Here is a 20,379-nt window from a genome sequence, read left to right as displayed (position 1 = left end):
TCATACAATAGCAGCAGAGAGGCTGGCACTCAATTCATTCTGGAGCAGATCACCGCCCCACACATATAGCCAATGTCATCAAGAACTATCTCTAGTGTAAAGAGGAACAGGGGGTCTTAACATTACCCTAACATTATGGAGTCTGTTTGGGATTACTTGAAGAGACAGAAAATTTTGAGTAGAGAAGGGGGTCAGATTTCTTTTTTGTTAATTTACAGCATCTCATTAATTGATGAAAATAAATGAACACTTTCATTTTAAAAGTAAAACATGTATAAAACATGGCTATTTTTTCACAACCAACATTTTTTTGCTTGGTACTGTATTGTATAGAGTTTGAGGAAGAGACTGAGTTTTGAGTGGAAGAAAATCCACTGCAAATCTCTAATTTTCCAGATAGACTATTTAGTGAAGTCCCATTAGGAGTGAGTTAGTGAGAGTTTGTTTTCTGGTTTATTGTTTTCCTGGATGCACTGCAAAAACTGAAATCTTATCAAGTGTTTTTGTCTTATTTTCAGTAGAAAATTCCTTTTTAGACTCAATATGAGCCAAATTCACCTCATCAGTTCAGAAAAATGGCTCGTTTCAAGTTATTTAAAGACAAAAATGAGGTCTGAATTTCTTGTAACCAGTAAAAAAAATCTGCCAATGGAACAAGAGAAAAGTTACTTGTATTAAGACATTATTCTAGTCTCAAGGAAATTTTCAAGCAATTTTTACTTGTTCCATTGGCAGATTTTTTTACTGGTGGCAAGCGATTTAAACCTTTTTTTTGTACTCTAATAACTTGAAACAAGACATTTTTCTGGATTGATAAGTTGAATGTGGCTCATATTGAGTAGAACAAGACAATTTTTACTTAAAACAAGACAAAAACACTTGATAAGATTTCATTTTTTTGCAGTGTGTTGAAGATCTTTTTCAGGCCTTCTTCTTTGATTACCATGAACACTTCTGTATGAAAATACTAAGAAACACTCCCGAAACACATGACAACAGACTAATAATGTGAGCTTGAATAATGAAGAACCAACACAATGCACTGATTGTAAATGTTCTATTCTAGAACATTTGTACCAATTAAAACATTTTGAGATACAATATAAATACAATTCTGTACAATATAATAGTGTAAATACTATGTTCAAATACATTTCTATTTACAGCTCCTTATGAGGGAGAGCAGCTTTGTTCTCTTTAAAGTAAGGTCTTGGGTTTGTTTCATTTACTTGACATTACAGCTCAGATATACGACTACTTAGAGTCAGTTCCACAGTTCACCACTTCCATCACAAGTTCATCTCTGCATCTACTTGTGCACCGTCGTCTGTAACCTGATACTGTCCATTACCCGAGCATTCAATCCTCCATGTGAAAAAAAAATGCATTATTGAGTACCTTGTAACATGTAGTGTCATATTAGTCCTCTGACTAATCAAGTGTGGTCTATCAATCACTGAAGGGCTGGGAGGCTGTTCAAAAAGCTTCTGGGTATCATGACGTACATACACACAGGTTTCAGGTCCAGACGTTTTGTTTAAAACTTAGTGAAGTTGTTATGGAGTTGAATCGGTAGCTTGGGGTGTGTGTGCCTGCTTGTAAAGAAACAGGGTGTTAAGGCATCATCAGTATATCCAGGCCTTGGACTTGTTCCCCAGGTTAAAGTGATGACTGCTGCTTTTCAGTCACTTCACTTAGAATATATTTCATCAGTCCAATATGGAAGACAGTTGTTAAACCCTCAAAAACCTTTCCAGTGCAAGCTTCCCAACAGCGACAGTCTCATGCTGGATGGGGATTATTTCCTCCACAGTGTTACAGTACTTCAACAGGATAATTTAACATCATAACTGCAGTCAAACGCTGAAAACAGCTCAGGGTTTCTGCAGCTTTGTCTTCTGTTCAGGGTATGTGGCATTACTCCTCGAGATATGGCACTAAGCTTTTCTTTTACACAGATATTTTTAGAATATCTATCTCCATTTACATACATTAGAAAAATAACATATTACTCATAACAGCAGATATGGAACCGTAGTTCTTTGGTTACCCCTGACATAACATATTGATGTAAATATCAATGTTAATTAACAGTAGTACATTCTTCTTTATATCCCAGATTTCTCCACTATGAGCCTTAGGGGAGGAAGCATTGTCATACAAAAATATTACATGTAATGTTCAAAAACCGATGTAAGAAAATGTATGTGAGTAATATTCCCATATGTCTCAGGTAAAAGTTTTCTATCAAAAATATCACCATGTAGAAAACCTGGATATGTGCATAGTGAATCTTCAGTGGACAGTGAATTGGGTATACCTTCATTAAATGCTCAGGGCAGATATGCTTTAGGAAAGCAGAGACAGCTACAGAAGCTATCAGCTCAAAAGATTTGAGTGGTCAAAGAGATTGAAGTAGAGAAGCCACACACGAGTCAGCCTGGGGTTTTAGGCACGAGGTGTGAGGAGCCCCCCTGTGGCCCCCTGCTACTCCAAAAAAAGCTGGTCCATCTTTGAGTCTTATCTGATCAGAGTCTGGGGTTCTGTGTCCATGTTGGGCGGACCTCTGGTTAGACGAGACGGCTTCACAAACACACCATGACCTGGAGGACAGCGGAAGTAAACTCTGCCCTGGACAGTCCCGTTGTGCTTCCCTAAAAGAAATCAACCACAACACTGTGTCAAAAATGAGTGTTGGCTACATGAGGGACAAGAACAAGAGATGGAAGTTTCTATCTACAGCTAACATCAGAGCTGAGGAGACAGTAGACGTCTGAGGATCTAATTTTGTGGATCTAAAAAGGCTGATCTAACTCTATCTAAAAGAGTGACAGACGAAACAACAAACAAAACTTACCCACTGCCATGTCGAGCTTCACACCGATCCAGATCCCCTTAGCAAACTCCACACCTCCAACATAGTGGACAGTTCCTCTCCTCTTCCCCACCCACACCTGCTCCCCGGGAGCCATCCAGTCAGGGAGCTGAGCCACAGGGGTGCTCTCATCTCCGCTTGAATCACCTGAGGGCTCTGCGCTGCTAGGGTTTGGGCTGGGACAGGGACTCCCGTGAGGCAGATCTCCTTGAGCTGGCTCCTGGATCAGAGGTTCTCCTCCTGCTCGAGTAGTGGGTGCAGAGGAGGGGGCCACTGATAACAGTGTGGGTGGGGGTGACAAAGCTGGAGATAGAGCTTGGACTTTGTCAGGCACAGATACTGCTACACTAACTGAGTCTGTAAAATTTGGACATTTTACGACAGAGTTTAAAGTGTTTTCAGGAGCAGATGAGTTCATAATACCAGAGATATCAGAGGTGTTTTGATTGCTAGTGTCACATATTTCCACATTATCTGGTTCCTTCAGCTGGTTTGTGGAAAACTGAAACCCTTCCTGCTCCCACCCCCCTGTAAAGTGTGCTAATTCACCGTCTTCAATACTGTCATCGGCTCCTTTAAAGTCTGTGAACTCCTGGCTGGCACTGAGAACACAGTTGTGAGGCAAAGGAAATGTTTTCTGCTTGTCCGTGCACTTAGAAATACTGACAGGCGAGGAGGCAGGTCGGTTGAGCAGATCCTGAACTGCACCTGCTGAGAGAGGAGGCTGCTGAGTGTCAGTCTCTGCAGAAACACTTTTGGTTTGGGTGCAGCCTCTTCCAGCAGGACAGCCCAGGGGGTCGTGGGTGTCTCTGGGGTTACAGCTGAGATGGTCAGAGCTCTCGCTGGCACTGATGGGCATGTCAGACAGCGTGGCGTTGGAGGCACTGTGTGAAAAATAGCCGCTGGTGCAGCTGCTGGCTGTGGGGCTTCGAGGCACCTCCCTCTCTCCACTCCCACCTCCACACCGGCTTCCCTTGGAGTCAGTGCGGGAGGAGAGGAAGCCTTCCTGGCTGTCCAAAGTGGCATTGTAGATCTCAAAGTTTGCAAATTCCTCTGGGACATAAGGCTGGAAGCTGCTGTGGTCCTGACTACTTCGATCCAGATTCAGATTTATGTCCAAATCTGTTTCCTCATCCTCAGAGTCCTGCTGATGGAAACAACAGGAGACATCCAGCCACACACAATGTCAGATACAGCCTGTAAGAAGCATCAGCCTACACTGACACCTGGAGTGAACACTGCAAATAACTGAAATCTTATCAAGTGTTTTTGTCTTTTTTTTAAAGTAAAAATTGTCTTATTATACTTGATATGAGCCACTTTCAATTTATCAATCCAGAAAAATGTCAAGTTATTAGAGTACAAAAATGAGGTTTGAATCGCTTGTAACCAGTAAAAAAATCTGCCAATGGAACAAGAAAAAATTGCTTGAAAATTTCCTTGAGACTAGAACAATGTCTTAATACAAGTAACTTTTCTCTTGTTCCATTGGCAGATTTTTTTACTGGTTACGCCAGGGGTGGGCAATTAATTTTTACCAGGGGCCACATGAGGAACCTGAATTGTGTCAGAGGGCCACCAACTGTCTTCCATGTAAAATGCTCTAAATTAAATATTTTGAATAGCTGGAACTGATAATCAGAAGAATAAAGCTCTGTAAATGTTTATATTAGGTTATGTAAAATTGTGGTGTATAGGTCAAGTAGAAAAAAAAAAAAATATTGAATCCTAAAATGAAAGAGAAAATGTCTTAAGTTTTCGTCTTTGTCAATATCTGTCATACATGAACTCACTTTTACCGATTGAGTGCTGGCAGACTGCCAACACTCCTGAATATGGAGGGAATCTCCCATTCTTTACGCCCTTTCTCCCGCTGTTCTCTTCGCTTGTGATTTCTCCTGATAGTCCCCAAAATTTAAGTTTGCTTCTGTGAGCTCTAATATTTTACTAAGTCATATCAAGTCCCGTACTTGGGCGTTATATCGAAAACTCAGAAACCATCCACCCCCTCTCTCTTAGTTGGTTTGATCCAGAGACGCTGCAGGAGACTTCAGAGACAGAGACAGATAACTGTGCAGCACTTATTGATGAAGAGTTTATCAGAGCCTTAGCTGTTTCCTTTCTTTCTTTTTTGGAGCTGACATGACATGTCGGGAGTTAAACTAACGTAGCTCTGCTCTAGCATCCTCTTCAATCAGGAGAGTTTAGAGCAGCGTGAATTTTATAGTGAGAATGCTGACTCTAAAATAGTGAAACGCGTATCGTTGTAAAGTTCTGTCCGTCTTCGGTGTGTGATGCGCATACGCGTTGCGCGTGTACGCGACGGCACTCAGTCTTCAGAACAGGAGAGAGTTCAGGTGGAGGAGACTGACTGAGCCAGTGAAAGAGAGGGAGAATTCAATCCACAATGTCTTGTTCAGTGCCTGTGATAGATGGAGTATTAAGACATATGCACCCGCACGAGTTTCATGTTTATGTTTACGATTGGCCTCACGCGGGCCGGACAGGGACGTACAAAGGGCCGGAAGTGGCCCGCGGGCCGTAGTTTGCCCAGGTCTGGGTTACGCGCAATTCAGACCTCATTTTTGTCCTTAAATAACTTGAAACGAGACATTTTTCTGGATGGTCATGTGAATTTGGCTCATATTGAGTCTAAAAAGGAATTTTCTACTGAAAATAAGACAAAAACACTTGATAAGATTTCAGTTTTTGCAGTGAAGTCAATGAAAAGTGGCCTAAGATGTGATAATGGAAAATGTAGGTTTGTGTATGATTGATGAGTTCCATTGGGGCATATTTACCGTACTGAACAAAATATACGAGCCAGTGTTGTTCAGCAGCATACTCACTGAAAAATCTCCAGAGAAGAAGTTTACTTGTGAACCTCAAAGCAAAGCGTTGCTCTGTGTGAGAGTGTAGTCGTGTCGTTGAATCAGTCTATCATGGAGTGCATGTTTCTTTGAAACCTTCATTAAACCCTCAGAGCAATGTGTGCTGGTGTGTGTAGCACTTACAGCAGTGTGTGGCAGTGTGTGGCAGAGCTGTCTGCTGGTGGGAGTGGAGGTGGAGGTGGAGGTGAGGGTGGAGGTGGAAGGCTTGCAGTGGCCCTCACTGCCTGCCCTGGGCCGGTGCCAGGAGCAGGGAGAGGGGAGCAGTGCAGGGCTGTCCACACATGAGCGCATGCTCTGTGGATGGGTCAGAACAGCATACACTTGACACACACACAAACACACAACATGCTTGGAGCCAGGCAGGCCAGTTAACGGTTAGTGCCATGCAATTCAATATTTCATAATAACTGTGCTTGAAGTGTTTTCGCTTGAGCTGCTGGACTTTGGATTGCACCAGCACTCACAGGAATTTGGTCTATTATGTTTTCTCAACAGGTTTATGATTTTTTTTTAGACTGGTTTCCCTGAAACACTTTTGCTTTCAAGTACCCACACTTATTTTCGTCAACTTCAAGCACAGTTAAAAACAAAAACATGAGGTTAGTTAAATGGTTGGAACAGCCTCGATTAATCTCAAAAATCAAATGATCACAAACAAGTTCAGACATGAGATTTTACAGCATAGCTCTGACTTATTCAATGCTATGGTTATCCACAGTTGAAGTCATGCTCCTGTGAGTCATGCTCTTCCACTAACATCAACTCAAGGGATGGCGATGTCACTTTCGTGTTTCTCTTCGGTCATGCCACTGCAATGCCATTTTCAAGAAATCTTCAAACAGTTTTGGACAGTTAGGTTTATTTGTATGAGTGTATCCCCCATACTGTGAGAATTAAATGTGATGAGAAAGGTGAGATGATAAATGTAAAAAAGAAATGTTTTTGACGGATGACTGACAAATATCAAACTCTCAGAATGATTAAAAAATAATCTCTTTCCTGCTAACCTCTTGTCCCAGCAGTGGTCGGGCCTCCAGGGCTTTCTTTGCCTTATTTTCTTCTTTGACAGGCAACAGAGACTTGAGGAACTTGGGTGGCTGAGGGGAGAGAACTTTAAAGGGGCTGGAGTTGAAAAAAGTAGGGCTCTCAGGAACCAAACCTGTGTGAGAAATATCAGCAGTAATACTTCTTTTAATGAGCCAAACACTCAATGTTACCCAATTCAAGAAGTGCAAGAAAAGTTGCACATTTTGATCAACTTTACCTTGATTCTCTTTGCTTTTTATTGGCGTGTTGCAAAGTGAGCCCTCTGGGGGGTTGCAGTTGGCGCTGTCGCCATGATCACAGTGGTCCTAAACAGTAACGTAAATGTGAGTCTGGACTGGGAACCCCTGTTGTAAATGCTTTCCTTGAAAACCTTAAGGTGTGTTTTTTTGTGATAGAGGCATTCTTGTTTACAATGTGACTGCTTACCTTACACTCCTCATCCTCACAGCCAGTCAAATCTGTTTTACTACACGAGGACTGGAGGGAAAGAAACAACATTTTATTTGTGTCATATCTTGTTTGTAATGGTTACTCTTTTATGTTTTAGAAGCCAGTGGGACGAGTGATGTGTTCATTACATGCTGTACATTTGGTGTGCTGATACTCCTTCTTAGGTGTCTCCCCTTGGCAGTAAGTGCTTCTTTCACTGTCACAGCCTTCAGAAACAAAAAAATGACATTTTTAAGTCGGAAAAAAATTAATTCCATTCATTATAATAGAATGAATACTTCTATTTTTGGGCTTCTAAAATTGAACATACCTGACGTAGCCTCTCCAGACTGAGGATGTTCTCCACCTCCAGAACTCCCCGTGTGTATTTCTCTATGTATGTTTCTCCATCTTGAGTCTCCTCGCTGTCCCCACGAGCGGCCATGAGGGCCAAGGTTTCCCTTTCCTCTGGCTCCACTGAAGCCTGGGGAGGACAGAGATAAATGTCAAAGAATATATTAGGCTTCAGTGACTCATCAGAAATATGTGTTGAATGCAGCTGTAGAGAAGAGTTTTGTAATGTTCGAGAGATCAAAGTTTTACCTTTGGTATGTTTGAAACAATCTCATAGGTCACACCACAGGAATACAGTGAGTTCTTTAAGGACATCCTCCTCTTGAGACTCTGAGTGAAGCTCTGTTAGAAAAAAACAAACAAAAACAATCTTAGTCACAACAAATGTAATATCGAATTGCAGAAGCCACCTTGCTCAGGTGGACTGACAGCTCAGGTTGATTGTGATGTCTCTAATATTCACCTGCTTGTTGTAGATGTTGACCGCGATCCTCTTACGGAGCACGAGCTCCATGGAGGCCGGGTGGCTGAGCTGCACCGTGGCTTTGATGATCAGGTAGATGCGTTCACTGGGAGACGTGACGCGGTTGAGATGAACTGAATCATGGATGGATGAGTCCCAGGAGCAAGTAGCAGACAGCTGATGTACAAGAGGAGATGTGATTTAGTTATATAAATCACAGCTGTGTCTACAGGCAGAAGTGTGTACACACAGATTACTGTTGTGAGGCTGAGCTCTTGCTGTGGGTTAGCAGGGGTTGGCTAATGAGGAAAACTTTTCACGTCAGCACGATCAAGCACTGGAAAGAGGCTAGTGATTACTGTATGGTTGGTGCTTCAAACAGAGCATCAAACAGGAATTAGGATTTAAATGCTTGCCTTAAGGCACAATGCTATGCAATAGAAAGACTGCTCAGTTCCTCAATTATAGCTATAATTATGGAGAGACTGTTGCTCTGGTCTGTGTAATTATCTGAGAAAACAAAAAGACTCCTGGCAGCAATTAAACTTGTAACATCAACTCAATTAAAGACCCCCAGAAAAACCACCCAAGTAAAAGTTAAAGGGGTTTTTAAGCTCTAATTCAATATTTTATGTTCCAAGTCACTTTAGACAAGCTGGAGGGAAATGTAACAAAACTGGAAGCAGCCTGTCTGACTGGTAGTGTTCACCACTGTGTCATTCACTTCAGTGTGATGTCAACATGAAAGTATTAAACCAGAATTTGAAATGATGATTTAGACATTTAGAAAAAAAAACCCACACAACTAGTGGATATAAAAGGAACTCATAACTCTACAAGCACACCAAGTCTCACAACGCTACAAAAACAGATGATCATTCTGTCAAATGAATAGTTCAATGACCTCAATGCCTGAAACAGTATCTAAATGTTTAGTTCATGTGCCCTGCAGTTCCCATTTAAGCCACGTGAGGGCAGTAGAGTCAAATGCACAACTCACCTCCTCATCACTGTGTCTGATGATGGGCAGATAGAAGAACTGGCTGCCGTGCTCCTTGGGCAGGATGGAGTTAACGCCTGCAGCATGTGGACCGGTCAGCTGCTCGTTCACTGTCAGGTTGTCAGCTGGTGGCATAAAAGAGCCGAGTGTTCATGCAGCCTGACACAAAGCTGTGAAATATCAGTTATAAGAGGAATGCGTACACCTTACCGTTCAAATCCAGGAAGAGGACAGGAATGTGAGCTTCCATTCCAGCAGGTGGGGTCCTGAAATTAGTTTAAAGATGAAGTTAGTTATGAAAATGGCAGAATAATGACAATTAATAGAGTCTGACATGTGCATGGGATTCTGTTTGCTGTGTTTCACCAGTCTGCAGGAGCTCCGGGGATGCAGCTGCCAGGTGCAGGAACCAACACTGCGTTTCTTTCTTCAGTCAGGCCGACCCATTGCTCCACCAGCCGCGCCTCACGCTCAATATCCTCCTCTGACTTCTCTGCAAATGAGAAGTGACGAAGGGTTTCATTGCAGCATGTGGACACAGACTGAAAAATAGAAACACAGCATCCAGCCTCGAGGTCTGATGTAGCTGTAACAGGTTCAAAGACTTACCACGTTTGTTGATGATTTTTTTAATTTGCTCGTCAAGGTACTCCCGGCGCTTGATGAGAGCCTCTGACCAACGCTCTCGAACACAGTTGAGATCCTCCTCCTGGAAGCACAGAGACGGCAGAATAAGTGTCAATGATGTGTTTCCAGGACTAAGTGAGAGTGCACAGTACACGTCAAAACCACTCCCTAACTCACCATCTCATCATAAATCTGAATAGGGGCTAATCCTGTTATAAAGTAAAACCCAAGGGATTCAAAATTACAGCTTTCATGGTTTTATTTTTGACTCCATAACAGCTATGGCTGTTCTCAAGACACACAAACCTCCTCCAAACCCATTCTCAAAACTGATCCATATGCACCAACACACGCTCATACACTTTCCAGCAAACAATCATTTTGTCACATGCAGCCAGAGCCACCCAAAGTCCTACCTGAATGCACAGCAGATCACTCTGCTAAGGAGCCACAGAGAGCCCACTCCTTTTCCCACTCTCCACCCCAGTGACCAACAGAACTCAGGCCATCTGCATTATGCTTCTGATATCAGCATCTCCCACCATGCAAAGACAGTAAATCATGCAGCCATGCAATGCCAATGTGATTTCATGAGTCTTGTTATTCCTGCAGCTCTTCAGTAGTGACAAGCACCATAGCATTAGTGTGCACAACCTGAGTGAAAAGCAAGGGGGAGAGGGACAAGGCCCTCCCTGGCAGACAGGCTTCTGGCTGGGAGCTCAGCCATGGGCACAACTGTATTTTTCAGAGTCTGCCAAAGACTGGCTGATGTGATTGATAATTACAGCTTCAGAAATCATCCACATGTGCAGCAGCTGTTTATTAGAGCGCTCGTTTAGTTGGGAGAGACGCAGCCCATTGCCTCCGGCCTCACGTGCCCTCAGCAACAGGCCGAGTCACAAACACATGATCAGTTGTTTTCCTTCATGCTGCAGAATGAACTATAGAGGTGGGGGCAGCAGCAGGAGGAGACTGAGAGGGTACCTGATAACTATCCATATCTTCTTCCACCTCTCTCTGGGAGCAAAAAAAACACAGTCAAATGTTGGGAACAAGAGAAAAAGGGCTCTGACAAAAAACTCATCACTTCTTATACCTACATTTGTAGCTGGTGTGGGGTAACACATGTCATTACAAACGATAACCAGACCCAGTCTAATTTAATCTCAATGTGCAAAGTATAAAAAAAAAAGGATTTCGTGACTGTGTCCAGTTTTTCAAATCATCGCCTCCTGTCATCAGGTCAAATCAGTGCACGGACAAACAAACAAGCACTAATGAGTTTGTACATTCCTTGTTCTTCTTTAGACTGGCTGCCAGCTATCCAGATGAACCAGTCATGGCACGAAACCAGGGACCGTCTGAACAAACTTTGGCTGAATCAGCATGATAATGTTGGCCATGTAACAATTGTACTGTTCCCCAAATACTGTTCACTTCTGGTTTGAAATCAGCTTTGCATTAATCATAATCCTACTTTGTCATCACAATAGTCTAAGCAGCATGTGAGGAGTGCTGGGAATTCACAGACCTGGTAGCTGTCGAGTGGTCTCTGTAGTTTGGTAGAGCGAGCAGACACACAGCCAATAGAGACAGACAGGACCGCCTCCACCAGCAGTGGCAGCGTGCCTGAGTTTTGGACTGGCTTCACACACACCTGCAGCCTCCTGGAGTGACCCTGCTTGGACAAATCCCTATAATTCAGCTCTCAAATTACCACATTCACAAGGCTGCTAATAATTACATAATCAGTATTAATCCTCTTAAATGTGAGTTTAATGTAGGGCAGCCAGTCTGTCCTGGGGGGAAACTCTCTCAAAGTTTTTCTCTGACCTGTCGGAGTTGGAAGACTCCCCCTGTGCTGATGTCTTTCCCAGGATGCAGCTCCACAGAGGAGTACTCTCCCTGCTCATTCAGCTCCTGTATGGAGGTCCACAGCTCAATCCTTCGAGACACCTCACTCCACCTGAAAGGAAAAGCAGCCATGATAAATGAGGTGAGAAACATTCAGTGCCTGTGGGTGTCCACATGTGCAAAAGTCTGAGTGCAACTCAGTACCGGTCTCGGAGAGTCTGGGTCTTGGCCTCCAGTGCGTCCAGTTCCCAGAGTGAACGTGCACTCCCAGCACAGCGGTGACCCCACACCTCTATGGCCAATGCTCCGTCTGATATAAACTCCAAAAACTCATCTGTCACATGCACAACATAGTCCTGCAATTAAACAAGAGGTTGTAGTAGAGTTGAAATTATGTGCAGCTCTGAGTGGAAACAAACATGTGAAAAGTTTGGTTTGATGCTTGAAAAAGAAGCTGTTGCTAGACCAGTTTTTTGCGTACTTTGCAGTGATCAAACTGGACAGTAAACTGGGCGTCTGGACTTCGAGGGCAGGGATTGTCTGGGCTGACCATAGGAGGGGCCACGGTGGGCTCACCATGCTCCCAGAAGGTGTACTGACAGAAAACAAAATTAGATAGGTTGAGCGGCAGACCTGTGGCCTCCCTGATCCGCACCTGCAAGAAAAAAACAGACGACAGAATGAACCTGTGTGATCATGATTGTAGACGAACTTCTGAATGAAATGCTCCTGAATCTGCAATCCAAACAGACTGAACAACACTGCACCACATCAGAATATCTTTGATTAAACAGAGTAACAACAGGCTTCACCCTGCAGGTTAGCCTCTTGGCCATGTGGACGATCTCTCCGTTGGTGTCCATCACCTCGTAGCAGCTGCTCTCGCTGGAGTTCTCAGATGAGTCATCTCCTCCACACAGGCGCTCTGGAACGGCTCCACTCACTCGCATTAGCTCAATGTGCAACCTCCCTGCTACCTGCAGGACACGTTAAACAAAATGATGAAATACAATGGGAAAGCTACGGCATCTTTATATGCATCCATACAAAAATGGACCCACTTTTTTAAAAGTACGTATCTGCATTACTTTTCTTGTGCTGATGCATGTTAAGCGGCTCATTGTCTATTTTACTCGTGTCTAAGAATTTGTGCACCTTCTTTTCATATTGATCTAAAGTGGAAGAAGTACTGGAAAGCTGTACTATGAATAATTTATGGGATCATTAATCTGTTTATGCTGGAGCAGCCTTACCTCTCCCTGTTGGCTGATGATGGGGACAGCATATTGCAGTTTGACATCATGGAAAAGGCACTCCAGAAAAATGTTGGCTACTCCTATGAGATTGTGGTTCTCCTGCGCCTCATAGAATGGGTCACAGTGATGACTGTTTGCCTTGCTATCCTGAAAACAACACCATCATAACAAAAAAATACATCATAGGAACACGCGAATAATCAAACTCATCTTTTAGACTGCACTTTTTACACATTTTCTCACCATCTCTTCTGCACCTTCCCTCCAGTCCCTGTAGTGGTCTCTCATATCCACCAGCTTGTTTTCCAGCTTCTCAATAGTCCACACCTGGGTCCCCTTCCCCTTTCTTCGCACCTGAATAGCCGGCTCACTCACTATTACTCCACGCTGTATAAAAATAAGTCGAAAGACTCGATAAAGTCAGACTTTTTTTTGTGGAAATCAAAGGCAAAAGATTTAAGTAGATGATAAAAAATCCAAATGACTAAGGTTTCATATCCTTTGGTAAGGTGATATGGCTGTGGTATGTGTGTGTTAGAGGCTCAGAGGTCTGACCTTGCGGTTGGCGCTGAGATTGGCAGCAGGGATCTGAAGGGTGACCTGATAGTCTGTCAGTTTGTTCATTTCCTCTGCCAAAAAGTTGGCTTCTCGCACCAAGGTGTTTGCTTTCACAACCTGCTCCTTGAGCCGAGAGAGGCTTTGACGAAAGAGCTCATCCCTGACGCACACACAAATACAACAGAACACAGAGATCATTCATTTAATAAAGATGAAGACCTGCAAACATGCCAGGTCTCATTCTGTTCTGGCTCATTCTGTTCAGTAAACTGGTGGAAATAAGCGTAGTGGTGTAGTAGGCAGCAGACTTAAATTCTGAACAGAAATGTTTGAAGCTTTGTTTAAAGAGTCAGTGACACCTGAAGAGGTTATTCAAAGATTTTCACAGACCACAGCGGCCTGTGTTTATCAAAATATCAGCATACAGTTTGAGCTTCAGTGCCCATCATCCTCCACTAACCTCTCCTCCGTCCATAGCCGCAGCTTGCTGTGTGGCGTGTGCGTCGGGAACGTAAGGCGCTCGCTGCTGCTGCGGTGGTGCTGCGGTGCCTTCTCTGGAGACAGCTGTTGTCGTAGTGACTCCAGTTCTCTCTCATACATCATCCTCTGCTCCTCCAAAGCTGTCCTCTTCTCCTCTAGATACTGCTTCTCCAGCACCTGGACCACATTCTGCATGGGGTCTACAAACAGGGGGGAAAAAAAACAAAACAGAAAGTTACTTCATGGTTTTCTTTTTGCTCACAAAAGGCAGAAATTTGTCTCTGGTGAATGTGTGCAAATACATAATTAAGAAAAATAAAACAAATATTTCTGATAAGCATCATGGGGTCTGCTTATACTTTTTTCCCAGCTGCTTCCTGTATTGTTTATTTATTTTTTACTGGAAACAGCTTATTTTTGCAGGCAACACAACAGCATCCACAATAAAGAGGCAAGAAAGAGATTCATTTTAAGTTACTGCACTTAAAAGTTGTTATTTTGTTGGATTAGCAGGAACAAAATCATGGGCCAGAAATCTAAGAGTGGCACATACTGTATAGAAGTGTAGCTGAACAGCCCTTAGAGACAACAGAGATTGTAGGAGGCGGATTATCTTAATCATACCATTGTTTCCCAGGGTTTTCATCATAACCTCCATCTGAGCAAACTCGTAGCTGTAGTCCTGTTCAGAAGAGGCCTCACTGGCTGTTTCCACATCCGCCTCGATGAAGCTCTCTCTGGGAGAAGCTCTCTCCAGCTCCTTTAAACGGTCCCGCCGCTTCCGTTTGGGCAGATTAATCCTTAGAGAAAAATACTTTCCAATCAGATTTTTCATCACACAACTCCTTCCAAATTCAAGACCACATAGAAAGTAGTCTTATACCTGAAGAAGTGGTTGTTGCCCCACAGGATACGATCTCCATGCCACAGGTGGGACAAGGAATCAATCATTGTCCCATTCACACAGGTCCTGTAGAAAACAAAGAAATTAAATTCTCCTTTAGAAGACGTCTAGGGATTAGATCTTAATTTTTAAACATGGGAATCTAATTCACATTTTAAATCTATTTGCAAGAAGGAGACAGACAGGGCTCTGATATCTAAGTGTGGAGCTCAGATCATAGATTCCTTCAGAGTGAGGTCATGTGAAACATTCTGGTCCAGTCATCCATAAAAGAGATGACATCAAAGAGATACACAGAGCACTAAAAAAGGTAGATCCATAATAGCTCACCTTGCATTCCCGATAGGCATGAGGGTGACGTCACCGTCTGGGCAGAGCTCCAGAACGCAGTGCTCCGACTGGATACCGATCCCAAAGAGCTGGATGTCCTGAGAGGTGTCAGCACCTACACGTGTGTGCTCCTACACACAGATGGAGGACAGATCAAGGAAACCATGACAGAGCTTAAGTTATGATAACTAACTTCATTTCCTAACTTTAAATTCAGAATGATGAAACTTCTAAAGTGTTAAATAATTCACAAAATAATAAACTTCAGATTAAAACCAAGGCCTGAGGGAAATAACTCGAGTCCCTGTTGTTGCAGAGTGGGTGATGTTAAACAAACATTTCAGCTTCTGGAGGATGTCCGACCCTGCCGTGAACTAACCCCCTTCACTCATTCCACACTGATATGCCAGCCTGGACTGCAGAACCCGGACAAAAGCCTGTTGTTCAGTGTGCTGCAAAGACTGCTTTCTCACTCTACTCGCACAGCTCCAGGTATTTTGTTGGATGTTAAAGTCAATGGTCTGACAACAGACTGTATTTATAAAAAGTGAATCCTTTTATTCCATTTACAGGAACACCAACACTATTTTTCTCATAAAGCTAAAACTTGGTTTCATTTTCTTGCCATCAGCAAGCTTACTTGTTCTAGTTGTCTACATTGTTTTGAACTGATCATCAGATTGCTATCTGTTTTATTTGACCTCTGTGTCATGTGGCATTGTTTTGTGATTTCATGCATGGTCTGCTTGTCTGTTTAACATTGCTTTGGATCAACTGCCTGCTTTGTGCATGTCCTACTTTGTATGATGCTGCCTCACTCCTCTGAGCTTTTTATCCTCTTCATCTGCTTCACGTTTGCCTTTTTCTATTTTTTTTTGCACCTAATAGCTAATTGAACATCTGGATAAAGGACAAGAGTTGAAGAGCTGCATTTTCAAACACTGACTGAAATGACTGATCCATGCACATTGTCCTAAAAAAGAGGGGTCATTACAGAAATACTCCATTAGGTTTATCGTGTCATATTTTTTTTATATTTAAATGTTTTAAGAAATATTTGAATGCAAAAGTTTAGTATGATAAATTAGTGAAAAAAGATATCCATTTTCCTTGAACAAGGGACAAATCAAGGTTCAACAAAACAGAAAATTTATACTTATAGTAACACAGTATTATTGTTTTTCCAATTTTGCTACACAGACCTTTGGCACCAATTATAAAAGTATAAATCCAAATGTGCTGACATAAACTAAATAAGAATCAGAAATACTTTATTAATCCCAGGGGGAAAATTTGATGAAAGAGAGCAAACTGATGACCATACGGTTAGATTCATTCATTGTTTACAGGTGAACTCAGCTATTAGCAGCCTGTAGCATGTCAATGCTAACTGGTGTAAGGCCTGATGTCTTCTCACAAGGTGAGGCGAAGGAGGTGAGGGCGACGTGCTGGTTCTCAGGTGTGAGCTAAGAAGTGACGACATCGACCTGTCCTTCCATCCATCGTAATTGGGAACGTAAGATCTAACTCCAATAAGATGAACGAGCTAGCTGTGCTAACCCATCAACAGAGGGAATACCAGAAGGCAGAGTAGCATCATGCTATTCACAGACATGGCTAATGGAGCTAACATCAGACACCAACGCCACATTGGAAGAGCTTCACCTGCTGTGAGCAGACAGGATCCAGGAGATAGAGACTGAACAGACTGCTGAAGAAGCTCAGTCCTGGACCCTGTGGAGGTGGAGGCTGGCTGAACTGGTGAATGATGGACAAGCTGTTATCATCTATTTTCTTATGGACCTTTTTGGACTTACTTTACACTTTCTTACTTTTGTTTTCTTGATTGCTGCTGTGACTTCAATTTTGTTGTACTTGTTACAATGACAATAAAGTTCAATTCTTTTCTATTCTATTCTATAGTATATTGCCATATCAGTGTGTTCTCCAACCTCATGTGGTGCCTACAGATACAGGAGGTAGTTCATACGTATAACAGTACATCATGATCATGCCCTAAAGTCTTGATTACCTTCAGGTAGTAGACCAGCAGCTCATTGAGGGCAGGATCTGCATTCAGATTAACCAGGAAACACTTGTCTTCTCCCACTTTAATCCCTGAGGTTTCCAGAGAGATGCCCATACTCTCCAGCTGCTTCTGACGTTCCTGCAAGCACAGAAAATCACAGTGTTCCTGTACCTTTCACCATGCAGAGTTATAATTTAGGTTTTGGAGTCTATTTATGACTGATGTGCATACAGTGGCGATCTCCTCTGTCTTCCTCAGTTTCTCCTCCCAGGTGACAGTCATCTCCTGAATGAGTTTCTCAGACTCGTGGAGTTTCTCCTTCAGCTCAGGAGCTTTCAGCGACTGATGAGAAGACACGGAGGCAAAATTCATACTCACAGTCTGGTTGACCATGACAAATCTGGCATGGATTCATTCTTATCAGTCTACACAAAATTCCTTCTTCTCACCTCTGCCTGAGAGAGCTGAACTTTTAACTTCTCCACCTCCTCCCTGAGCTCTCTGATGATCCGAGCATTGGGGTCTTCATTCACCACAGCATGGTTTACGATTCTCTTGGCTCTGTCAGCATAACGGAGTGTGGACAAAGTCTCTTCATAATTATCAGCCGCTGGACTCACTGTAGCTATCATGGCTGTCTTGCTGTTGCCTCCAAGATTGTCCTGGAGACAAGAAAAACAATCCCGGCTGATACAAGGAAGACGGAAAACCACTTATTATAACAACCAAAACAGAAGGCTTCTTAAAATACGACATGCCTTCAGCAGCCAGGTGAGGACTGAGTCTCTGTACGGCACAAACTTGGCCTTTCCTTTTCCTGCAGACTGATCAGCCAGAGCAGAAATCACACAGCCCAATGTGGTGAGTGATCTGTAACCCAAAGAAATCCATTACAACCCTTAGGGAGTTATACTGTTCATTGATTTATTGGATTTCATAATTTACTGTGAAAATAATACCAACTTGTTAATATTGCTGCCTTCTTTGAGTCTCTCTCCAGCAGCTCCAGTCTTGGACACACGCTCGCTGCCTGCCAGATCAACCAGACTCATCTTGCTCACCTTCTCCCCTGAGTTCTACGAACCAACACAACATTAAGAACAGTCAGCCAGACAATAAGACGAGTAAGGATCAGCAGTTTTTGGCACAAAGTGAAAGAAGACTGACCCCAGACTGTAGATCATAAAGTGTTTGAGTGACAATGATACTAAAGACGGCGTGGGATCGACTGCTCTCCTCATTCATGTTGGTGGCTGCAACTGTGCGAGACTTGTTCCCCTCTGACATCAACACCTCGATGTCCTTGAAGGAGAGACAGTGAGGTTATTAAGAAGTGTATATTGAGAGGAAATGTGAAAATTTGAACATTATGTTAGCAGTAAAGTCAGACAGTGTTCCCTTATGGCTGTGTGCCAGGCGAGTTAACTAGGTCACAGATGGTAGTGGGCCAGTGATGAGGGCAATCCACTTGACTAATATCAGGCGGAGCAGAGGACAGAAGAGCAGGGTGGAGATGTTTTAACTTAATTAAGGAAAGCCCTTCCAAGGCTTGGCACGTACACACCACAAAATCTCATGATTACATTCACTCACCAGAAATATTTGTTCACAAGCCCCTGCACTTGGGAGGATTTGATACTGAACTGTTGTTCTGAATGTAAATCAGGAGTTAGATTGCTGTCGATGTGACAAAAGGGGCTTCTACAGCTTTCTTTAAGCCTATATCTGCACATGTAAGATCAACTTGTTTCAACACTGGAACAGCATAGATTAGATTCACCTTTTGTCACTGTGTGAAAGCAGAAGGTTAAAAACACACCTCAAAGCTGGTAACAGCCAGCTGAGACAGACCATCCACATATGGACCCAACACTTTATGTTCACGAACTTTCAAGGACTGTCGGCTCCTTCAAAAGGAAAAAGAGAAAAACAAGTTTGTACAAGAGAGAAAAAAAAATCAAAATTAAGGACATATGTGCTAAAAAAAGACACATATTAAACACAGTATGAGAGTGCACATTTTATTTGATTCCTTTTTCGTATGCCTCTGCGTTCTTTAATGAGATGATTTGTAGCACTAATGGCAGCTCGACAGATTCTCTCTTTAGATAAGCTAAAAGCATCTCCTCTGACCTCGCCTGCTCGATCAGAACCAAAGATAACTTAAATGAAATTTCAGAGTCAAAAAATTTGTGTGACTTCTTTCCCCTTTCTCCTTGAAAGATTAAATCAGGTTTCTTTCTTCCCTTGGTAACAAGAAACAGCTTATGGATTTTGTTCTTGATGCTGTGTAAAAATAAATTCCACAGCAAAAGTATCTCTGGCAGGAGAGCTTCTCCCTCCTTATTTACTTTTTTATGATGCCACTTGTGGAAATGAAAGGAACATGTTGAAATGATTAAGTCTCAATCAACATTTAGTACAGATTTAATCAAACTGTGACAGGAGTCTGAGGCCAAGTTGTTACTTAGCAAAAGTATTTCCATAATTTTTTTTACAGAGTTTCTCAAAGGACAGCCTGGCCATTTTTCATTCTGTCAATAAATATCCATGACCAAACAACGTGTTAATGTGCTTTTCCCATTACTTTCTGGCTTTCTCTGCCTTCAGTCCAATTGTTTAAACAAAGGAAAACAATTATAGATGCTTTGTTGACTGCTTTATTTTAATCTATTTCTAAATGTAGTCCATGGTTTCAACAAGGGTCCTAAACAATGAGGAAGCACAATGTTTTTGTTTACAATGGTTTTTAGGACAAAGCCCCCTTTGACCCCAGGATAACACCACAGATCTATGGACAGAGGCCCATAAAATACTTTGCAGTGGATTCATTAATTATAAGGTGGGTTTTTTGGGGGGAAAGGTAGTTTTTGACCAAGAGAACTATCAAAGCCATCTTTCAGGAAAAGCACAATGTCTGGAAGAATTTCTGTTTGCTCAAATGTCTTGGCAGGTGTTGGACATAATGGGACAGGCAAATGGAAGTTTTTCTTGATGTGGCTCCTTGCAAGAAAGCATGAGTCATCATATTTGCAAAAATCACATGCAAAACAGAGAAGAAAGGGGGCTTCTGCTAAAATGACCAACTGACAGAATGACAGAGTTCTCATTTACATCTAACCCTATATGAGGTGTTGACACAGGGAACCACAGAGGCTCAGGAACAAGAAGAGCAAGACAGCTTCAGGGTTGTTTGAGAAGCAACAGGAAGTTGAAATAAAAAAAGAGTCTGGCTGCATCCTCAGACATCTGCAGCTCACAGAGCTCTCCACTGTAGTCCCT

At 42.7% G+C, this 20,379-nt stretch overlaps 1 protein-coding gene and 1 long non-coding RNA gene across 7 annotated transcripts in view; one reads left to right on the top strand and one right to left on the bottom strand.

Moving 5' to 3' along the window:
* Positions 1–1,095: 1,095 nt before the first annotated feature.
* kif13a (kinesin family member 13A) overlaps positions 1,096–20,379 on the bottom strand; it is a 37,132-nt gene continuing 17,848 nt past the window's right edge. Inside the window, exons 7-40 of one of the 6 annotated variants that reach the window (XM_074683063.1) lie at positions 18,917–19,004; positions 18,265–18,399; positions 18,061–18,173; positions 17,856–17,967; positions 17,547–17,759; positions 17,329–17,439; positions 17,101–17,235; positions 15,069–15,199; positions 14,718–14,804; positions 14,459–14,634; positions 13,815–14,034; positions 13,352–13,514; positions 13,040–13,183; positions 12,794–12,943; positions 12,353–12,517; positions 12,022–12,195; positions 11,745–11,896; positions 11,520–11,652; positions 11,218–11,364; positions 10,671–10,703; positions 9,669–9,768; positions 9,426–9,552; positions 9,270–9,325; positions 9,060–9,184; positions 8,060–8,236; positions 7,846–7,938; positions 7,574–7,726; positions 7,401–7,469; positions 7,240–7,290; positions 7,031–7,118; positions 6,774–6,925; positions 5,890–6,060; positions 2,858–4,022; positions 1,096–2,654 (exon numbers count right to left, since the gene is read on the bottom strand). In XM_074683063.1, coding sequence (XP_074539164.1) covers positions 2,521–2,654; positions 2,858–4,022; positions 5,890–6,060; positions 6,774–6,925; positions 7,031–7,118; positions 7,240–7,290; positions 7,401–7,469; positions 7,574–7,726; positions 7,846–7,938; positions 8,060–8,236; positions 9,060–9,184; positions 9,270–9,325; positions 9,426–9,552; positions 9,669–9,768; positions 10,671–10,703; positions 11,218–11,364; positions 11,520–11,652; positions 11,745–11,896; positions 12,022–12,195; positions 12,353–12,517; positions 12,794–12,943; positions 13,040–13,183; positions 13,352–13,514; positions 13,815–14,034; positions 14,459–14,634; positions 14,718–14,804; positions 15,069–15,199; positions 17,101–17,235; positions 17,329–17,439; positions 17,547–17,759; positions 17,856–17,967; positions 18,061–18,173; positions 18,265–18,399; positions 18,917–19,004 — 5,443 coding nt within the window. In that variant the 3' untranslated portion in view covers positions 1,096–2,520. Of the gene's footprint in view, positions 2,655–2,857; positions 4,023–5,889; positions 6,061–6,773; positions 6,926–7,030; positions 7,119–7,239; positions 7,291–7,391; positions 7,470–7,573; positions 7,727–7,845; positions 7,939–8,059; positions 8,237–9,059; positions 9,185–9,269; positions 9,326–9,425; positions 9,553–9,668; positions 9,769–10,670; positions 10,704–11,217; positions 11,365–11,519; positions 11,653–11,744; positions 11,897–12,021; positions 12,196–12,352; positions 12,518–12,793; positions 12,944–13,039; positions 13,184–13,351; positions 13,515–13,814; positions 14,035–14,458; positions 14,635–14,717; positions 14,805–15,068; positions 15,200–17,100; positions 17,236–17,328; positions 17,440–17,546; positions 17,760–17,855; positions 17,968–18,060; positions 18,174–18,264; positions 18,400–18,916; positions 19,005–20,379 lie in introns of all 6 variants that reach the window. The other 5 variants (XM_074683061.1, XM_074683062.1, XM_074683065.1 and 2 more) reach the window with 5 other exon arrangements.
* Positions 12,506–16,587, top strand: LOC141800500 (uncharacterized). The gene is made up of 3 exons (XR_012599346.1): positions 12,506–12,611; positions 15,085–15,560; positions 16,489–16,587. It is a non-coding gene; the product is annotated as an uncharacterized LOC141800500 (long non-coding RNA).

The sequence above is a fragment of the Halichoeres trimaculatus genome, unplaced genomic scaffold, assembly GCF_033239565.1.
Source record: "Halichoeres trimaculatus isolate MK-OKI-2021-1 unplaced genomic scaffold, fHalTri1.1 fHalTri1_scaffold_12, whole genome shotgun sequence".
Lineage (NCBI taxonomy): Eukaryota > Metazoa > Chordata > Actinopteri > Labriformes > Labridae > Halichoeres > Halichoeres trimaculatus.
The sequence above is the reverse complement of the archived record's forward strand: the minus strand, read 5'-3'. Positions and strand labels throughout refer to the sequence as shown.